We start from the raw sequence: 20,793 nt of genomic DNA on the forward strand, positions 1-20,793 counted from the left end.
AGGTCCATGATCCTCTGAGTCAGACCTTACTGGCATCCTTTTATTTTTAAATTGTGCCCTGGGGGTTCTAGACTCTACAAGCATGAGAAATATCTAAGCTACATCTGCATAGAAACTTGAAAATACTTCAAAACATAAACATTGAGATAATCTCTCATAAATAAAGGCTCAATTTGTGCAATCTCTCTTCATAGGACATTCTCAAATTCTTGGGAACAAGTCTGGTGAAGCCTCATTATGCATCTGCCTATAGCAATTATATATTTTGTGAAGTAAGGAAACTAAAACACATTTCTCCTGATGTGGTCTAACCCCAAGCTAGACTTTGCAAGTCCTGTGCTCAAATCTACTTACAATTGAGGCTAACATTCCATTATTGTTCCCAACAGCTTGCTGCACTTACACTTTAACCTTCAATGACTTATGAGTAAGGACACCTAGGTCCCTGTGTATATCTACACTTCCAAAACTCTTACTACTTAAGAAATACACCGCACTTCTGTTTCTCCTGCCAAACTGGATAACCTCCCATTTTTCTACATCATATTCCATCAGCCATGCTCTTGCTTATTCACGAAGCTTATCCAAATCATCCTGAAGCACTTTATATCTTCACAACACATGTTTCCACTCAGCTTTTTACCATTTCTAAATTTGGAAATATTGCATTTGGTCTCCACATTCAAATTTTGCTGCATACTCCCCATATCCACAGAATCGTTTTCTGCAGTTTGTTACCTGTAGTTTACCATGGCCGAAACATATTTACAGGGAACCAGGGACTAGGGGCTTCCGGGAAGGTAAATTTCCCATTTTAAATGAATGGGTCCACTCCTATCTGCAGTTTTGGGCTTCCCCGGTAGGTCTTGGAACCCCCGCGGGTGCGGGGAGACCACTGTATTTTGAACAGTTTGAGCCACCTACTGATTCTTGCAGAGCCCCCTGAGTCACAGCCTGCCAATATGAAAATGACCCATTTATCCTTACTGTTTTTGGACTGCTAGCCAATTAATCCAAGCCAGCACATGACCTTCTGTCTCTAGTGCTTTCACTATTCTGACCAACCTCTCTGGGAGACTTTATCAAACCTTCTGAAAATCCATGTCTATTGGCTCTCCTTTATCAATTTTCTTTGTAAAATCTTCCAAAATAAAATTCATTAAACATGATATCCCATGCAATTTGCAAATCCATGCTGATTATGTCCAATCAAATCAATATCAACCATCTTTTGTGTATTTTTTCTAATACTGATGTAAGATTAACAGGTCTGCAGGTTCTTGATTCCTCTTTTGCTGTCTTTGATATGGGCTGCTACCCAGGCGAAAGTGAAGACTGCAGATGCTGGAGATTAGAGTCAAGATTAGAGTGGTACTGGAAAAGCACAGCATGTCAGGCAGCATCCAAAGAGCAGGAAAATCAATGTTTTGGGCAAGAGACTTGCATCAGGATTCCTGATGAGGGGCTCCTGCCCAAAACATTGATTTTCCTACTTCATGGGTTGCTACCTTTCAAGGAAGAAAATGAGGTATTCAGGTGAAGGTGTCTATGGAGGAAGTACTAGACTTTGGGAAAGAGGCAACTGAAAGTACATGTGCTGATGGTTGGGCGCTTGTAATCTGGAATCCAGAGGTCAGAGATAGACCAATGACAAATACCTTGGCAGATTTGTGTGGCTGGAGGAAGCTACGGAGATAGGGAGGGGCAAAGGCATGGTGAATTGCAAACTATAATGAGATTTTTAAAATCCAGGAAGGAAACGCGGACTAAGATTACAGGGTTAAAAATCACACAACACTAGGTCATAGTCCAACAGGTTTAATTGGAAGCACTAGCTTTCGGAGCATTGTTCCTTCATTAGGTGGTTGTGGAGTACACCGTTGTAAGACGCAGAACTTATCGCTTGGTGTTGTGTGATTTTTAACTGTGTACATCCCAGTCCAACAGCGGCATCTCCAAATTAAGATTACAGGCTCTACTTTGAGATGGTTAGCGTTTTGTTGCTGTCAGTTTTGAATTAGGGAAACTGTATACGAGGAGCTGTGAAATATTTAGCAAATAGAAGTTGTTCACATGAAGAATGATATTGCTTATTTTTTAAAGCTCTCTAAAATATAACCATTACCAAGTCATGAAGAAATACTTATAAAGTTACAAAATAAATTCAATACTGTTAAATTCTTTCAGAAGTTTGCTTGTGTTCTCATTAATTTGAACATAGTGACCCAGTAATTATTATCCTTTTTGTAGTATCTCAATATTATAATTCTTTCCCTCAGAAGATAAAGAGCTGATTCAGAAGTTCAGGTTGTTTACTGCACTCAAACAAATGAGCTGGTGCACAGCCACAGTGTACACTTGAAAATGAAAAAGAATACCTAGAAATTCTGTTCAACTTCTGAGGGCACTCTCTTACATTTGGAATAACATAGACTGAAATTAATTAATTAATAGGTGAATCTACACCAAAAAAGTTTATTTATGAATGTTTAATTTGTGGATATCTTTATTTTGTCATTTTCTTCTGTTGGATTTTAGGAAATAAATTACAATTTAAGGAAGGCACATGTGAAAAATGAGCAGAACTTGGAGTTCATGTGAGATCTTGCTCAGAAAACATCTTGTTTGTTTTACAATAGGTGTGCTTCCCACAACTAGCTTATTTCTTATGGTGTATTTGAAAATATAACATCCAAAATAGAAAACAAGAAACAGACCCAAATCATCCATATCAACCTAGTTTCCTCCAGTGAACTAGACTTTTTTGCCTGCATTTGGTCCATATCCCTCTAAATCATCTTCTATCAACATACCTGCCAAAATCTCTATTAAAAGTTGTGACTGTACCAACATCTATTACTTCCACCGGCAGTTAATTTCGATATTTGCACCACATTCTGTGTGGAAAAAGTTGTCCCTTTTAAATCTTTCGCCTTTCACCTTAAACCTATGTCCTCTAGTTTTGGACTCCCTTACCCGGGGGAAAAAGACCTCGGTTATTCACCTTATCCATGCCCCTTATGATTTTATAAATCTCTGTAAAGTCACTCCTCAGCTCCGATGTTCTAGAGGAAAAAAATCTCAGCCTATCTAGCTTCTCTGGGAAGACTAGTTCTTCTGGAATGTATAGTATTGGAGAATTCTACAAACTGATAAGATGTTCAACGATTTATATGTCTGATAGGTACAACACTGGTATCATTCCAGTTAAATCTTAGATAACAGTAGCAACAACAACTAGTATTTCTAACGCTCTTTTAACTTTATTAGATAATGCAAGTACTTCACAGCAGAATTGCAAAACAAAGCATGATATCAAATCTCACAAGGAAGTGGTCGATCAGATGACCAAAGGCTTAGCCAAAGAAGCAGGTAGAAGTGTGTTAAAAGAGAGGAGTAAGGTAGAAAGATGGTGAGAAGTACAGGGTACATATTCAGAACTTTGGTCCAATCCCGAAGGTGAAACCACTGAATGTAGAGTAATTAAACTCAGGGAATCATGCAAAGCCAGAATTAGAAGAGTATCAATATTCTGGAGGGTTGTTGTGTTATTGGAGATGACAGAAATACGGATAAGGCTGGGGAGGGATTTGAAACAAGAATGGCTAAACTAGGAGCTCTTGTAAATTAGGCGAAAGTGGGTACTGCAGATGCTGGAGGTTAGAGTCAAGATTAAAGTAGTATTGGAAAAGCACAGCATCTGAGGACCAGGAAAATGATGCAGGGCTTTTGCCCGAAACATAGATTTTCCTGCTCCTACGATGCTGCCTGACCTGCTGTGCTTTTTCAGCACTACTCAAATCTTGACGCTGTCGTAAATTAGCTAGAACAAAATTATAGGGAGAAGAATTGCTGAGAGTTCAACAATGTCAACAGGAGTTTGAATGACATGAAATTTACTGAAGACATAATGAGAATGATCAGCCAGGATTGTGTTACAGTGATTGGGTTTGGAGGTAGCCAGGCATGAATGAGGATTTCAGCTACAGATGAGCTGAAACATGTCGAAACATATCAAGAAAGGTGCAGAGATAGACCATTTGGACTTTCGAGCGTGATCATGCAACTCAGTAGCCTGTCCTCACTTTCCCCCCCACTCTATCTAACGCCTCCTTGAAAACATTCAATGTTTATGTTTCAACCCCTTTGTGACAATGAATTTCACAGGCTCCCCACTCTCTGGGTGAAGACATCTCTTCTCATCTCAGTCATAAGTGGCCTGTCGCTCACCAGTTTGATTCCTAGTTTTGGACATAATTTTATGAATCATCCTTGACCCTGGGACTCCTTAAATAGGAGATTTTAATATTGTGGCCTTTGGGTCTGAATAATAATCAAATGTTGGAAACATTTAAAATCAATAGAGGGATGTGTATTCTTAATTAAATTCAGTGATTTGCTGGAAATATTCTATATTAGACATTACAAACCTAGAGACTGAATAATGCAAATTTGACTTGTTCACACAGCCTGATTTTATTGTTTTATTAAGTATGGTGCAAAGTGAGCATCTTGTTTGGTTCTAAGTCACAAGGAAAGTGGAAAAACATAAAGAAAATTTTGAAAAGTACAAACGTGGAAAAAGGAAGCACCATAGAAAAGCCCAACACAAGAATTTTGAAATGTCCAACCAAATTGCATTATTGTTAAGGATTGATTTAGTTTATGACAGGAGAAATTCTCTGCTGATATGAAAGACTTGTTTAAGCTATTGAGGAATGGCTTAATCTATCTGCTGTGTTGGGAGTCTCGAAGTAGATATCTGCATTTGGAGATAATTCACAAATATTTAAGCCAAAAGTATGAATATGAAGTATGAAAGCATGAAATAAAATAGTGCCTGAGTCCATGGAAGTATTTGAATGTGAATGTGTCTTTTTAGCTAAGAAGGAAGTAGAAAAAACATAAAGATCATTTGAATTAACAGCGACAGCAAGAAGAATGAATGCCAGAAGTAGTGGAATACGATAAAAAATTTGTTGCATTTTGGGTGTAAATTATTTGGTTGGCAAAGAGTTATATAGTAGTTGCAGTGTTTTATTTCCACCCACTCAACTCATTCAGTCTGTATATGTGCTGCTTTAAAATTTAGTGACCTGAATGTTTTGAGTTCTGGCATTGCTGAGTGCATTGTTGCTTCAAGCAATAATTCTCATGAGCTGTGCTTTGTGTCCAGGCTATCCCCAAAATGCACTGTGCAGTGCAGCACAAGGTAAAGATCCTTTCTCCCCGCCCAGAGCTCTGATGGAATGGAGTAAATTTGGGGGAAAAGCAAATCATCCCCCTCCAATGGCATTGGCTGTCTTATTCCGTCTAGAAAGATGAAAAACTGGACCTTTCAAGAGTGTTTGTGTAAATTACTGGGAGATTGTTCAGGTGAATGAAGGGCCATTTGGGTAGGAGTGGGTAGTTGTGTCAGGGGCAAGGGGCTAGTCAGGTGTTGGGGGAAGGGTGCAGATGGGTTGGGTATACTCAGGTCAGTTTGGGAAGTAATTGTGTGGGCAGGCTGGGGTAGTTTGGATAAGGTCAGGAAAGTTGATTGGAGGTGTGAGTGGTGAGAGGAGGCAGTTTTGGAATGGTTGAGGTGTTAGAGCAGATTTTAATTTGCCCTTACTTCTGCGTAATAATTCAGGTAAGCCAAGCTAAGAGTTGAAGACATTTGCAGAGAGTTCCGAGCAGCAGGCCCATCGGAATTTTAAACTTCCTGCACAATTCACATATCTGTCCATTTGTCAGGACTTCCACAGGGTCCTGGCACATATCTTCGGTTATGTTCAGTGTCCAATGTGCAAAAGGCTGAGCTCCAATGTTTTGGATAATTAAATTAGATTGTATGGATAGATTCTTTGGATAGATTATAATTCATTATAACCATTTTGATTCCACTTAAAATGACACCATGACTGATTATGAAAATATAGAAAGCATGAAGGGCCAATATTACGAAAGAGATGTGTTTGGGAAGGGGCAAGCAATGATGTTGCATATTTGCAGATAGTGACCTAAAATATTGGGAAAGGACTTGATCTAATCTGCCATAAAATGCAGTGAGGCAAACACTAAACTTACAATAATGAGGAAATAGGTGGAAAACATATTGAAGAAATTATTTATGCTTATGTGAATGCAAATAGTAAAATTAGTGAGCTAGAAGCACTGACACAACAAAGAAATGGAGCTAAGGGAGACTAAAAGCTGCCTAAAATCAGACGATGCTTGTAAGCTAATTTATAAAAAGTGTGCTTTACAAAAGAAAGGTAAGTAGGAAATAGATGACATCAATTTTTAGAGATGGATCAGTAACAAAGAGATGCAAGAAATGACAACTGGATATTTTTGGAAAGAAAGAAAAGCAGAGAAAGGGGAAAAGAAGTAATAAGAATAGAACCTATTATTAAAGACTGGAATCTGTTATTCATAATGTAGTAACAGCATACTTGGAAAATTGTGATTAGGCAGAATCAAATGGTTCTATGAAAACAAAAACTGGAATTTTTTAAACGTAGTAACAGTGTAGGTAAGTGGAAGTGGTAGGTGAAACATATTTGGATTTTTCGAAGGCCTTCAATATCGTGTCAAGCCAGAGATTATTCCAAAAATGTTTGAAAAGGTGGCACGGTGGCTCGGTGGTTAGCACTGCTGCCTCACAGCACCAGGGTTCCAGGTTCAATTCCAGCCTCTGGCGACTGTCTGTGCGGAGTTTGCAGATTTTCCTCGTGTCTGCGTAGGTTTCCTCCGGCTGCTCCGGTTTCCTCCCACAGTCCAAAGATGTGCAGGCCAAGTGAATTGACCATGCTAAATTGCCCATAGTGTTAGGTGCATTAGTCAGAGGGAAATGGGACTGGGGGGGTTACTCTTCAGAGGGTCGATGTAGACTTGTTGGGCCAAACGGCCTGTTTCCACACTGTAGGGAATCTAATCTGCACTGGTTATTTCACTGAAACAAAATTATTCTGAAAAGACTTGACAGGATAGATGCTGAGAAACAATTTTTCTTGGCCTGAGAGTTTAACTTCATCAAAAAAAAACTCCAAGTTATTTATTTACTATTGGCCTTTAACAAGTCTTTCATTAATTAACCATCATTTATTGAGTGTTTTCCTCAATTCACCCTTCCAGAAGCTTCTCCATCATCAAATTTGAAGTAACTGAGCTGTACCTACTAGCCTTGTTTACTCTTCCTTTTTGAAAAAGGAAATTATTCTTTGTTGGATATGGATGTTTCTGGCAAGGCCATCATTTGATGCCCATTCCTAATTGCCCTTGAACTGAATCGTTGGCTGGGCCATTTCATAGGGCTATTAAAGGTCCACCACATTGCTATGGATCTGAAATGATGTGCTAGTCAGACCAGGTAGAAAGGACAGTTTTGCTTCCCTAAAGATCAGTGGTAAATAAGATAAATTTTTGTGACAATGACATGGTTCCCAGTTCTGAGCTTTGTATTCCAGATTTTTAAATTGGATGTAAAATCCACGAGTTGCAATTGTATTGTTTGAACGCATGCTCTCAGAGCATTAGCCTATATTCCCAGAGTATTAGCTCGTGCCTCTGGATGATGATTCCAATGGCATTACAACTTTCACTGAATTTGCAATTCTCCTATTCTTAGCTACCATTAGGCTCATTCATGAAGTCAGGAGGTGGGAGATTTGCCTCTCTGGGTTCAGAATTGGCTGGCTGACAGAAGGCAGAGAGCGGTTGTAGATGGAAAGTATTCTGCCTGGAGGTCAGTGTTGGTTGGGGTCCCGCAGAGCTCTGTTATAGAGTCATAGAAATGTACAGCGTGGAAATAGACCCTTTGGTTCAACTCATCCATGTCGACCAGATATCCCAACCCAATCTAGTCCCACCTGCCAGCACCTGGCCCATATCCCTCCAAACACTTCCCATTTATATGCCCATCCAAATGCCTTTTAAATGTTGCAGTTGTACCAGCCTCCATCACATCCTCTGACAGCTCATTCCATACAGGTGCCACCCTCTGTGTGGAAAAAGTTGCCCCTTAGGTTTAGGGTGAGAGGGAAAGATATAAAAGAAACCTATGTCCTCTAGATCTGAACTACGTGACTCCAGGGAAAATACTTTGTATATTTATCCTAATTTATCGTAATTTTGTAAACCTCTATAAGGTCACCCCTCAGCCTCTGACACTCCAGGGAAAACAGCCCCAGCCTGTTCAGCTTCTCCCTATAGCTCAAACCTTCCAACCCTGGCAGCATCCTTGTAAATCTTTTCTGAACCCATTCAAGTTTCACAACATCGTTCCGATAGGAAGGAGATCAGAATTGCAATGCAATCTTCCAATAGTGGCCTAACCAATGTCCTGTACAGCTGCAACATGACCTACCAACTCCTGCACTCAATACTGTGACCAATAAAGGAAAGCATATCAAATGCCCTCTTCACTCCTATCTACCTGCGACTCCATTTTCAAGGAGCTATGAACCTGCATTCTAAGGTCTTTGTTCAGCAACATTCTCTAGGACCTTACCATTAAGTGTATATAAGTCCTGCTAAGATTTGTTTTCCCAAAATGCAGCACTGCGCACTTATCCGAATTAAACTCCATCTGCCACTTCTCAGCCCATTGGCCTGTCTGGTCCAGATCCTGTTGTAATCTGATGTAACCCTCTTTGTTGTCCACCACACCTGCAATTTTGGTATCATCTGCAAGTTTACTAACTGTACCTCTTATGCTCGCATCCAAATCATTTATGTAAATGACAAAAAGTAGTGGACCCAGCACCGATCCTTGTGGCACTCGGCTGGTCACAGACCTCCAGTCTGAAAAACAACCCTCCACCACCACTGTCTGTCTTCTACCTTTGAGCCAGTTCTGTATCCAAATGGCTAGTTCTCCCTGTATTCCATGAGACTTAACCTTGCTAATCAGTCTCCCATGGGGAACCTTGTCGAACGCCTTACTGAAGTCCATATAGATCGCATCTACTGCTCTGCCCTCATCAATCCTCTTGGTTACTTGCTCAAAAAACTCAATCAAGTTTGTGACGCATGATTTCCCACACACAAAGCCATGTTGACTATCCCTAATCAGTCCTTGCCTTTCCAAGTACATGTACATCCGGTCCCTCAGGATTCCCTCCAACAACTTGCCCACCATCGATGTCAGGCTCACTGGTCTATAGTTCCCTGTCTTGTCCATACCACCATTCTTAAAGAGTGGCACCATGTTTGCCAACCTCCAGTCTTCCGGCACCTCACCTGTGACGATCGATGATACAAGTATCTCAGCAAGAGGCCCAGCAATCACTTCTCTAGCTTCCCACAGAGTTCTCAGGTACATCTGATCAGGTCCTGGGGATTTATCCACGTTTATGCGTTTCAAGACATCCAGCACTTCCTCCTCTGTAATCTGGACATTTTGCAAGATGTCACCATCTATTTCGCTTCTTCCTATGTCTTCCATATCCTTTTCCACAGTAAATACTGATGCAAAATACTTGTTTAGTATCTCCTCCATTTTCTGCGGCTCCATACAAAGGCTGCCTTGCTGATCTTTGAGGGGCCCAATTCTCTCCCTAGTTATCCTTTTGTCCTTAGAGTATTTGTAAAAACCCTTTGGATTCTCCTTAACTTTATTTGCCAAAGCTATCTCATGTCCCCTTTTTGCTCTCCTGATTTCACTCTTAAGTATACTCCTACTTCCTTTATACTCTTCTAAGGATTCACTCGATCTATCCTGTCTATACCTGACATATGCTTTCTTCTTTTTCTTAACCAAACCCTCAATTTGTTTAGCCATCCAGCATTCCCTATACCTACCAGCCTTCCCTTTCACTCTAACAGGAATATACTTTCTCTGGATTCTTGTTATCTCATTTCTGAAGGCTTCCAATCTTCCAGCTGTCCCTTTACCTGCGAATATCTGCCTCCAATCAGCTTTCGAACGTTCTTGCCGAATACCGTCAAAATTGGCCTTCCTCCAATTTAGAACTTCAACTTTTAGATCTGGTCTATCCTTTTCCATGGCTATTTTAAATCTAATAGAATTATGGTTGCTGGCCCCAAAGTGCTCCCCCACTGACACGTCAGTCACCTGCCCTGCCTTATTTCCCAAGAGTAGGTCAACTTTTGTACCTTCTCTAGTAGGTACATCCACATATTGAATGAGAAAATTGTCTTGTACACACATAAGAAATTCCTCTCCACCTAAACCTTTAACACTATGGCAGTCCCAGTTGATGTTTAGAAAGTTAAAATCCCCTATCATAACTACCCTATTATTCTTACAGATAGCTGAGATCTCCTTGCAAGTTTGTTTCTCAATTTCCCTCTGACTATTGGGGGTGGTCTATAATACAATCCCAATAAGGTGATCACCCTTTTCTTATTTCTCAATTCCACCCAAATAACATCCCTGGATGTATTTCTGGGAATATCCTCCCTCAGCACAGCTGTAATGCTATCCCTTATCAAAAATGCCACTCCCCCTCCTCTCTTGCCTCCCTTTCTATCCTTCCTGTAGCATTTGTAACCTGGAACATTAAGCTGCCAGTCCTGCCCATCCATGAGCCATTTTTCTGTAATTGCTATGATATCCCAGTCCCATGTTCCTAAACATGCCCTGAGTTCATCTGCCTTCCCTGTTAGACCCTTTGCATTGAAATAAATGCAGTTTAATGTTTTAGTTCTACCTTGTCCCTGCCTGCCCTGACTGACTAGCTTCTGTTCTCAGCTGTACCAGTCTCAGATTGATCTCTTTCCTCACTATCTTCCTGGGTCGCACCCCCCACCTTACTAGTTTAAATCCTCCCGAGCAGCTCAAGCAAATTTCCCTGCCAGTATATTAGTCCCCTTCCAGTTTAGATGCAAGGTACAGGTCACTTCTACCCCAAAAGAGATTCCAATGGTCCAGAAATGTGAATCCTTCTCCCTTACACCAGCTCCTCAGCCATGCATTCATCTGCTGTATCCTCCTATTCCTGCCCTCACTAGCTCGTAGCACCATGAGTAATCCAGATATTACTACTCTCGAGGACCTCCTCTTTAATTCCTGCCTAACTCTCTCTAATCTCCCTTCAGAATCTCAATCTTTTCCCTTCCTATGTCATTGGTTCCAATGTGAACAATGACCTCTTGCTGGCCCTTCTCCCCCTTGAGACCATTCTGCCCCCTCTCTGAGACATCCTTGATCCTGGTACCAGAGAAGTAACACACCATTCTGATTTTTCACTGCTGGCCACAGAAACATCTGTCTTTACCTTGGACTAGAGAGTCCCCTACCACAGTTGATCTCTTGAAACCCGACGTACCTCTCATTACATTAGAGCCAATCTCAGTACCAGAAATTTGGCTGTTCATGCTATGTTCCTCTGAGAATCCATCACTCCCTACATTTTTCAAAACAGCATACTTGTTTGAAATGGGTATAGCCACAGAAGGCTCCTGCGCTAGCTGCCTATCTCTCTTACCTTTCCAGGAGTTAACCCATCCATGTGATTGTATCTGAGATTTTCCTCCCTTCCTATCACTGCCATCCATCACATACTGTCGGTGTTGCAAATTCCTCATTGCTTCTATCTGTCTCTCCAACCGATCCATTCGATCTGATAAGATTCACAACCAACAGTATTTATTGCAGATATAATCCGCAGTAACCCTTAAACTCTCTTTAAACTCCCAAATCTGACAAAAGTGCATATCACTGCAAAGGCCATTTTTACTCCTTCACAATCTACAGACCCAGAAAATAACACCGTCTTAATTCTCTACAAAACAGTGACCTAGGTTAAATTAATAGTTGTGGCTTATATTTTATGTTTAATCAAGAGACATATCTCAAAAAGCATATCATCAAGAAAGAACCCATTCTACTCACTACTGCTGACTCTCTGTAGGTCTTACTTAAAACCATACACTTATCTGATTCTCTGCTGTGAACTTCGCCCAAAAAGTTCCTCCAAGATCAGTTGTGAGTTTCAATGTTTGTTAATTTTCCCACGTGCACTCTGATGTCCAGCGATACATGAACTCAAACAGCAAAGACAGTAACTGTGTCTTGGGCCTCTGCTGTTTGTAGTTTTTATACATGACTTGGATGAGGAGGTTGAGGGGTGGGTTAGTAAATTTGCTGATGGCACAAAGGTTGGAGGTGCCGTTGATAGTATTGAGGGCTGTTGTAGGCTGCAGCACGACAGCGACAGGGTGCAGAGCTGTGCTGAGAAATGGCAGATGGAGCTTAACCTGGATAAATGTGAAATGATGCATTTTGGAAGGTCGAAAACTTGAATGCTGAATATAGGATTAAAGACAGGATTCTTGGCAGTGTGGAGGAATAGCGAGATCTTGGTGCTCAAGTGCATAAATCCCTCAAAGTTGGCACCCAAGTGGACAGGGTTGTTAAGAAAGCATATGGTATTTTGGCTTTCATTAACAGTGGGATTGAGTTTAAGAGCTGCAAGGTTTTGCTGCAGCTCTACAAAAACCTGGTGAGACCATACATGGAATATTTTATCCAGTTCTGGTCGTCCTATTGTAGGAAAGATGTGGAGACTTTGGAGAGGGTGCAAAGAAGGTTTACCAGGATCCTGCCTGGACTGGAGGGCTTGTCTCATGAAGAGAGGTACTAAGCTCGGACTTTCCTCTGTGGAGAGAAGGAGGAAGAGAGCCGACCTGATCGCGGTCTACAAAGTAATGAGAGGCACGGAAAACCAGAGACTTTTCCCCAGGGCAGGATTGACTGCCATGAGTGGTCATAGTTTTAAAGTGTTAGGATAAAGGTATAGATGACACGTCAGCGATAGGCTCTTTACGCAGACAGTTGTGAATGCATGGAATGCATTGCCTGCGGTAGTGGTGGAAGCAGAATCATTAGGGACTTTTAAGCGACTGCTGGACATGCACAAGCAGTGAATTGAAGGGTATGTAGATTAGGTTGCTTTATTTTAGATTAGGATTAATCCTCGACACAACATTGTGGGCCGAAGGACCTATTCTGTGCTGTACCGTTCTATGTTCTATCTATGTCTAACTCTGTTTCTGCATCTTATGGTTTTATGGTCACTTAGGCCCTGTAAAATTGCAGCAAGATATTGTTACTCTGACACTCCAATCCTCTCGCTATGAAGGCCAGCATACCATTTGTGTTCTTTACTGCATGCCGTACGCTTTCTTTCAGTCACTGGTTTCCAAAGCCATCCAGGTATTGTAGCACCTGCACTTTTCCAATCTGTTGCCATTCACATAATTGCCTATTCTGATGTGGGTGCTAATTCCTTGCTTTGCCCATCATACCTATGCATGAGAGTGAATAATGACTTTTAAAAAGTCTTCAATGTGGAACAGTGCCACATCGCTCTGGCATTACAGGCATTTTGTGTTGTAAGGCTTTCAATCAACAATTTGGGCTGTAATGTCATCAGAGAAGTCCAGGTAATTTTTTGCGGTGAAGCTTCCTCTTTTGACTCCGTGTTGACTGTTTATTAAGCTGTTGTTCTACCAACAAACAGTGAAATGCTTTTGTGTGTTAATGAACTACTGTTTGTGCAAATAGATTTAATGTTTTTTTTTAAAAATCCTAATTGTATTTGTGCTTTAAATAATTGTAGGTAGGTAGAATAGATATGAATTTCATTGCATTTGTTGGTAGAAAATGTGTCAGAAATTGTTGCAAGTTTTTTTGCATGCCTATAGATTGATCTTATAATTAATAAAGATTGTAATGAATCTATTTCATTTTATTTATGGAGTGAATTAATGGTTAGAGCAGATGACCAGAGATTGCTGTCTGATTTACAAAAGTATTGAGTAAACTGTGATCACATTCTACAAGCTGATAACAGTATTTAGTATTGTTTTTCCAATTCTGGAAAAGTAATGTTTGGCTTGTTTTGAGTAAAAGCTTACGAGGCTTTTTTTCTTTAGATGAGACTTTGGTTTCCAAACACAGGTAGCTGACATAAGGAAAAGCAATATTAGAAGAGTGTGCTAAATTAGAAAAATAACAAAAATATCGTTTACCCACCTACTTGTTTTTTGCTTTGTAATCATGATTACAGAGGCCCTTATTCCATCCAGTCTGTCCTACTAGAAAGTGTCACAATATTTTACCTTAAGTGGCTCTCAAAACAATCAATGCATCATTAGCAATGAGTTTTGGTTACAGTAACAATGCTCATTTGTGGTCAAAAGTGTTCAATTATACACTTTTTAACATCATGATCCTGCTATTCTAGGAGTCATCAAAGAATGTAGAAGTGTTCAAGAACCATTACAGCTTGTTAAATTTAGTGAAATTGATCATTAGCATTCAAAAGTAAATATAAGGCAGGAAAAGTGAGCCTGAGCGCACCAGTAAAGCTTTATATGTGTTAAGATGGAAAACCTCAATAAATCTCACTGCCTATAAATGTCTTTCTTCCCTTAAGAACTTCTGTTGCCCATTTCATTTCACCTGAAGCATCAACTCTTCCCTCATATCATTTTCTTCCCATCTCCTTGTTGTTTGCCCAATGCTGCCTCCAAGTTTGCTGCGAGGAGAAAGTGAGGTCTGCAGATGCTGGAGATCAGAGCTGAAAATGTGTTGCTGGGAAAGCGCAGCAGGTCAGGCAGCATCCAAGGAACAGGAAATTCGACATTTCTTGCATCGGGCTTATGCCCGAAATGTCGAATTTCCTGTTCCTTGGATGCTGCCTGACCTGCGCTTTTCCAGCAACACATTTTCAGCTCCAAATTTGCTGCCACATCCACTGGTGTTCTCACTACCTCTGCTGTTGTCACAGACTCTTCCATGGTGACCAAGGCTGCAGTGGGGGGAAAAAAAGGGATGCTTTGTCAGAGCAGTAGTCGGGGAGCTGGTGAGACGAGGAATAGTCTGGAGTTCATTCTCCCCAAGGAATTGCCTTTCATTATCAGCATTCAGGACCAACTATCCCTCAGATTGGCTTGACTTCGAGAGTGAAGGATAAGAGGAAGGAAGGGGGACAAGCGTGAGGGATCCACAATCTGTAGGGTTGAGGGGAGATGCTGCAATCTAGGGGGTGCAGGTACAGGTCATGCTCAGTTTGCACCACCCAGAAAATTTACAAAAAGACTAGTGAGTACAGAAATAATAATTTAAGAATGATTGGGATTATGAAAATATCTTATTATTTTTGTAATGTGGAGCATTATAAATATATTAGTTCAGGCAATACCAAATGTATTCTTGAGTCAAGTACTTAAGTATTTCATCGAGTAAATAGTACTTAAAGAAAATTAAAACCATGAATGTGCCCCTAGAATGAATTCTCATTAACAGAACATGTGCACTCACTGGAAGAAAAATATAAAATAAAGATTAGTAGTCTGCAGGAGTGGGAAGGGACTTGCAATGAAAGTAAGCTAATAATGGGCAGACATATATGATGGATCATGAATTAATGCCTCTGTGCCTACGTTATGGGATTACTTGGGATCTGTTTGGAAAATTTGCTCAAATTTGTTTAATGCACCATTCCTCCAGACCCTTGCAGTGATTTGTGCACAGATCCTATGCTATACAATCTTTACACTTCAGCTATGGCTTAAAAAATTTGATTTTCTTGAAATTTGGTCAATTTTGCAGTAATCCATAGAAATTGTTTATCCCCAGAAAGCTCCTTGATTGTTTTTGATAAAAATTTAATACTCTCTGTGCACTTAATTGATTGCACATATTGTTGCTTGAGATTTGCATGATTTCATTTCATGTCAAAATGATGACTGAATGATTGCTTTTGAACATAGATGATCTGTTGCATTTTGGTAAGACAAACCAGGGCAGGATTTACCATGTTAATGGTAGTGACTGGTGAGTGTTGTTGAATAGAGAGATCTAGGCTTGCAGGTGCATAGTTCCTTGAAAGTGGTGTCACAGGTACACAGGGTGGTGAAGAAGGTTTTTAGCACACTTGCCTTCATTACTCAAACCATTGAGTACAGGAGTTGGGACAACATGTTACAGATGTAGGTGTCATTGATATGGCCAATTCTGAAGCCAGTTCTGAGGAAGGGTCACTTGACCTGAAATGTTAACTGTGATTTCTGTCCACAGATGTCTCTTGCTCTCTCTATGTATGCATGTATGTCTCTCTCTCTCTCTCTCCTTTCTTTCTTTCTCTGTTTGTCTCTCTCTCTCTCTCTCTCTCTCTGTCTCTCTCTCTGTCTCTCTCTCTCTCTCTCTGTCTGTCTGTCTGTCTGTCTGTCTCTCTCTCTCTCTCTCTCTCTCTCTCTCTCTCTCTCTCTCTGTCTCTGTCTCTGTCTCCCTTTGTCTCTTGTTCTCTGTGTGTGTCTCAGATTTGTTTTGTTTTAATAATGGTTGCATATTTTGTCCACAACTACAGATTTTCATTTGTTTCAATAAAGGTTTGCTTCAGTCTCCGTTGTGTTGAGAAGTTTGATCCTCCACAGAGTAACAAAAATGAAAGATATTTCCATATCCACAAAATAAATGCAGAACATGCTTTTGGTCCTAATTTATAGCTAATAGAAGCACAAATTGATTTGTTGTACTTGAAATTATTAATCCATTAGAAGCTTTGTGGATGATGCTAAATAAGACTTCCCTGAGTAAATCAATTCTTCCAATCACTTGGGCAATGATGTATGAGTTCTTCAACCCTGAAAAGCTTGGGGAGTTGCCTGGATTCTTGGATCAAGTTGCTCATTAATTGTCACTACATACTTTGTAAGATTCATCTCTCAAATTTGTCAATTGTCATTTGTGATTGTTTACTTTTTGTGGATGTCAAATAGAGCCCTTTTATAAAAGTACTTAGAAAACTATGGTTCTCGATACATGGTCACATTTAATAATTTGTGCCTAGCAAACCAAGTGATTTCCCATTATACTTTGGTTTACATATTGACTATAAAGTAATATATTATTAATTTGCAGACAGTTACATAAACTGAATAGTAACATATTTGAATGCAGAGCTGCTCGTTACTGGGGGGAAAAAGCTATGTACAACATATGAAGTCTGCTACAAATGAATATAGCTGTTATCTCAGCAGCTGGCATCAGTTAAAATGGTTACAAAAAGATGGTGTCCTTTTTCTTCTTTCTTGCAGGTGGAGTCCACACAAAGTATGATCAGAATTCTAGGTTTGTCAGCTACCCTGCCCAACTACCTTGATGTAGCCACATTCCTCCATGTAAATCCCTATATTGGGCTTTTTTTCTTTGATGGAAGATTTCGACCTGTGCCTCTGAAACAGACCTTCATAGGAGTTAAAGCATCAAATAAAGTAAGTATCAGTGTTCCATCTAACACTAAAGTAACATGAAAAGGATATTTCATGCTGTTCTTTTTCACACATTTGGATTCAATGAGCAATCCTTCAATGGTTTCAAAGTAAAGCATTCTTACATAGAAGAAAGGAACTGGGAATTGAGGAGCATCAGAGATACACTGTCGTTTACATGACTTCTTTAATGCAAGAAGAAAAAACTTGGGGGCTATTTCAGAAATACAATTAATAAATAAATGCCCATCCAAAAAAAATGGAGTGATTAGACTGTAAATAAAAACTTTGTAAGTATGTGAGCTTTAAGAAGGCTCCCAAAGTAAGTGTTTTCACTTTTGTCAGGATGGCAAGAAAAGTTGGTGAATTAATGGTCCAAGTTTTACAGGCTGACCATGGATCTATCCCCCAGTGTGAAAGTTGGCAGATGCATCACTCTGCACTATGCCAGCAGTCAGGGTTTCCATAACTTTACAGACCAAGGTCCCGTCATCAAGAACTGCAAATCAATCAGAGGGCTGGCATCATTTGCTGCGATGCCACCAGTTGAGCTAGTCAGCTCCAATTCAGCTCCATACTGAGCACTCAGGAATGAATTTGAGTAAATGACTTATGAGGCCTGACAGGTTCTGATGAGTGAGGAGGATTTCTTTCACTGGGGTTACAGGGTGCACTGGAGGAGGGTTCCTCTTGAATCCAAAGGTTCTCCATATGGCCAAGTAGCCATCTGCCTTTGATAAATTTCAACAGTAGGGTAAAGAAGTCTTTGAGGAGCTCTTAATTAGTAATTTAAGGGCCTCAATTGATGTAAGTGCAGAAAGATTGTGTTACCTCCCTATCGCACGCCACCACTGACATCTCCTAATTTTTCACCCACCATATCTGTCCATCCAGAATACCCTGGTGCTCGTTAAAATCCTGACCAATGTGTGACATATTATATACATATTTATTTCATATAATTTGGTTCTGTTTCTCCAAAGTAGTTAATATATATTAAAGTTTCTGAGCACATTTCTAACTTTGGAAAGTTATTCAATGCAAACATAGAAGGAGCAAGGCTACATTATTTTCCATTTCCCAGATCTTTGCCCAAACACTTAACCTAACTATATGTTTTTGTAATTTTGTTATGTCCTCTTCACTGTTTACTTCCCACCTTCCTTGTGTCAATAGCAAATTTGGCGACCATACACTCCATCCCTTCATCCCTTGATATTAATTGTAAATAGTTGAGATCCCAGCACAGATGCCTGTCATGCCCCACACATTACATTTTGCCAACCAGAAAAATACCCCATTTGTGCCCAGTCTTTATTTTATGTTCACCAGCCAATTTTCTATCCATGCCAATATGTTATTGCATACATCAGGAGATTTTATTTCCACAGTTTTTGAAGTGGCAATATGCCACATACCTTCTGAAAATTGAAATTGAACCCACTGGTTCTGCTTCATCCACAGTGCGTTCAGCTACGTAGGGTTATAAAAAAATGTTGAAACATTATTTCCTTTTAACAAAACTATGAATTCTGAAGAAGTGTTACACCTATCTGAACATTTGTTTCTCTCTCCACAGATGCTGCCAGATCTGCTCAGTTTCTGCAGCCCACTGTCTGTTATTATGTATTGACTCTGTCTGATGATCTAGAACTTTACCAAGAGCCCTGTTGTAACTCCTTTAATAATAACTTTTTAAACATTTTCCATCTGACAGATGTGAAGCTAACTGGCCTGTAGTGTCCCTGCTTTCTGTCTCCCTCCCTCCTTGAATGAAGGAGTTGTATTTGTTATCTTCCAATCTAATTTGACTTTCATTGAGTCTGTGAAGTTTTGGAAAATTAAAACCAATGTGCCGACTGTCTCATTAGCTGCTCAGTTGCTGAACAGTATTTTAGCTCCCTGTAAATTTAACTGCTGCATCTTCATTTTGAACATCTTAATCTTTTGTCATATCATTTGAATGCCCTTGTCTACATGCTTAGCATATATTTTCGGAAATCAGGCAGATATATTTTTTGGGGTAGGGTGGAAAGGAGAGAGAGAGAGATTTGGGAAGTTGATGAAAGAGGCAGGATTTTCTGAAATAAATGATAACATTTTTTTCACAACCATTTTTATTGGAGTCATTGGACCTCAAATATCTTCTGTCAGACCAAAGCCACATATAGGAAGAAACAATGTGAGGGTTTCGGGGGTCCTCAGGCTGGTAGTAATCAGTCTGAACTTCACAACAGCCACCTTTCCCATATTCCTTTATTCTTTATTGCTAGAGATGGAATCTTTTAAATAACAATTTGAGGAATTGATGTGGTACAACTGAAGAGTATAGGAGATGCTTTTGTGAAGTTCTGGACTTTCTCTTGTTTGTGGTGGCCTGCCTCTTACGAAATTAAGGTAGAAAGCAGGAGGCTGGGAGGATACAGCAAGCCAGGCAGCATCAGAAGGCACAGAGGTCAATGTTACACCCGAAACGTTGACTTCTCTACCTTCTGATGCTGCCTGGCTTGCTGTATTCTTCCAGTCTCCTGCTTGTCTAACTCATACTCCAACATCTGCAGTTTTTTTTTGTCTCTTACCAAATTAAACTTGGATGTATTCCAATCCCTGTTTTTGTAAACTGTGGTAAACTCATTAATTATGAGAGGAGTTGTGCTTGGAATAGAGGTTTTATAGATAACCGGTAACATAATCTTTTATTTTGAAATGGAATGGTGATCATTGATGAAACGATTGATATGACTGGATAGTGGTTGCAACCTTGAGCTCCAGCATTGTTCTGTTGTTGTGATGAGAACAGTAACTCTGACCTTTATTAAACATTTGTTATGACTTTAGCTGTGGGCACAAAAGACTCTTATTGGTAAACTAACCTAGAGATTACTAGGCCGGGGAACAATATTGACACATTTTGAGAAGAGGACTAGAATGAATAAGTGGGATGTCTTACAAGGATAGGTCAGACGGGCAGGGCTGGAGTTTAGAAGAGTGAGATGTGATTTGATTGATGTAAAATCCTGAAACCTCTTGATAAACTGAACATAGAAAGGTTGCTGCTCTTGTAGGTGAGTCTAAAACTAGGAGACGCTATTTTGAAGTTCGGAAATATCCTTTTGGAAAGGAGTTGAAGAGAATTTCTTTTCAGCGGTTTATGCGACTTTGGAAGACTGTCTCAGAAGGTGAAGCGGGGGTCATTGACTTTTTTAAAGCAAAGACATGTTCATTAGTTAGCGGAATAAAAGGTTAGATAAAAAGTTGGAATTCAAAACACTTTTAGATCGACCATTATCTTATTGACTGGTGAAGTAACCTCAAGAGACTGAATAGCCTATTTTTGCTCCTGTTTTGGTTATTTACATGTAGCTTCACTTTTTCTTATGTTAAATGTCTCACTATAACTTTGAAGGTAAATATTAAAAGTTATCTTTTTGTTATGATCCTGGAGGAGACTGCCAACTTTACAGCATTATCTGGTTAGGGACCAATAAAGCAGACAAAGTTTGAGATCCAAGATACTTGATCAATCAGATTCCACAGTTTTGAGGAAGCAAACTAAACTCTACA

The 20,793-nt window shown here is 39.9% G+C and overlaps 1 protein-coding gene across 5 annotated transcripts in view; it reads left to right on the forward strand.

Annotated features, from left to right (window-relative positions):
* ascc3 (activating signal cointegrator 1 complex subunit 3) overlaps positions 1–20,793 on the forward strand; it is a 556,691-nt gene that overhangs the window by 135,773 nt on the left and 400,125 nt on the right. For all 5 annotated transcript variants that reach the window (XM_060849581.1, XM_060849604.1, XM_060849610.1 and 2 more), the window contains exon 12: positions 17,056–17,232. In XM_060849581.1, the coding sequence (XP_060705564.1) occupies positions 17,056–17,232 (177 nt within the window). The remainder of the gene's footprint in view (positions 1–17,055; positions 17,233–20,793) is intronic.

Source organism: Hemiscyllium ocellatum, chromosome 3 (genome assembly GCF_020745735.1).
Source record: "Hemiscyllium ocellatum isolate sHemOce1 chromosome 3, sHemOce1.pat.X.cur, whole genome shotgun sequence".
Taxonomy (NCBI): Eukaryota; Metazoa; Chordata; class Chondrichthyes; order Orectolobiformes; family Hemiscylliidae; genus Hemiscyllium; species Hemiscyllium ocellatum.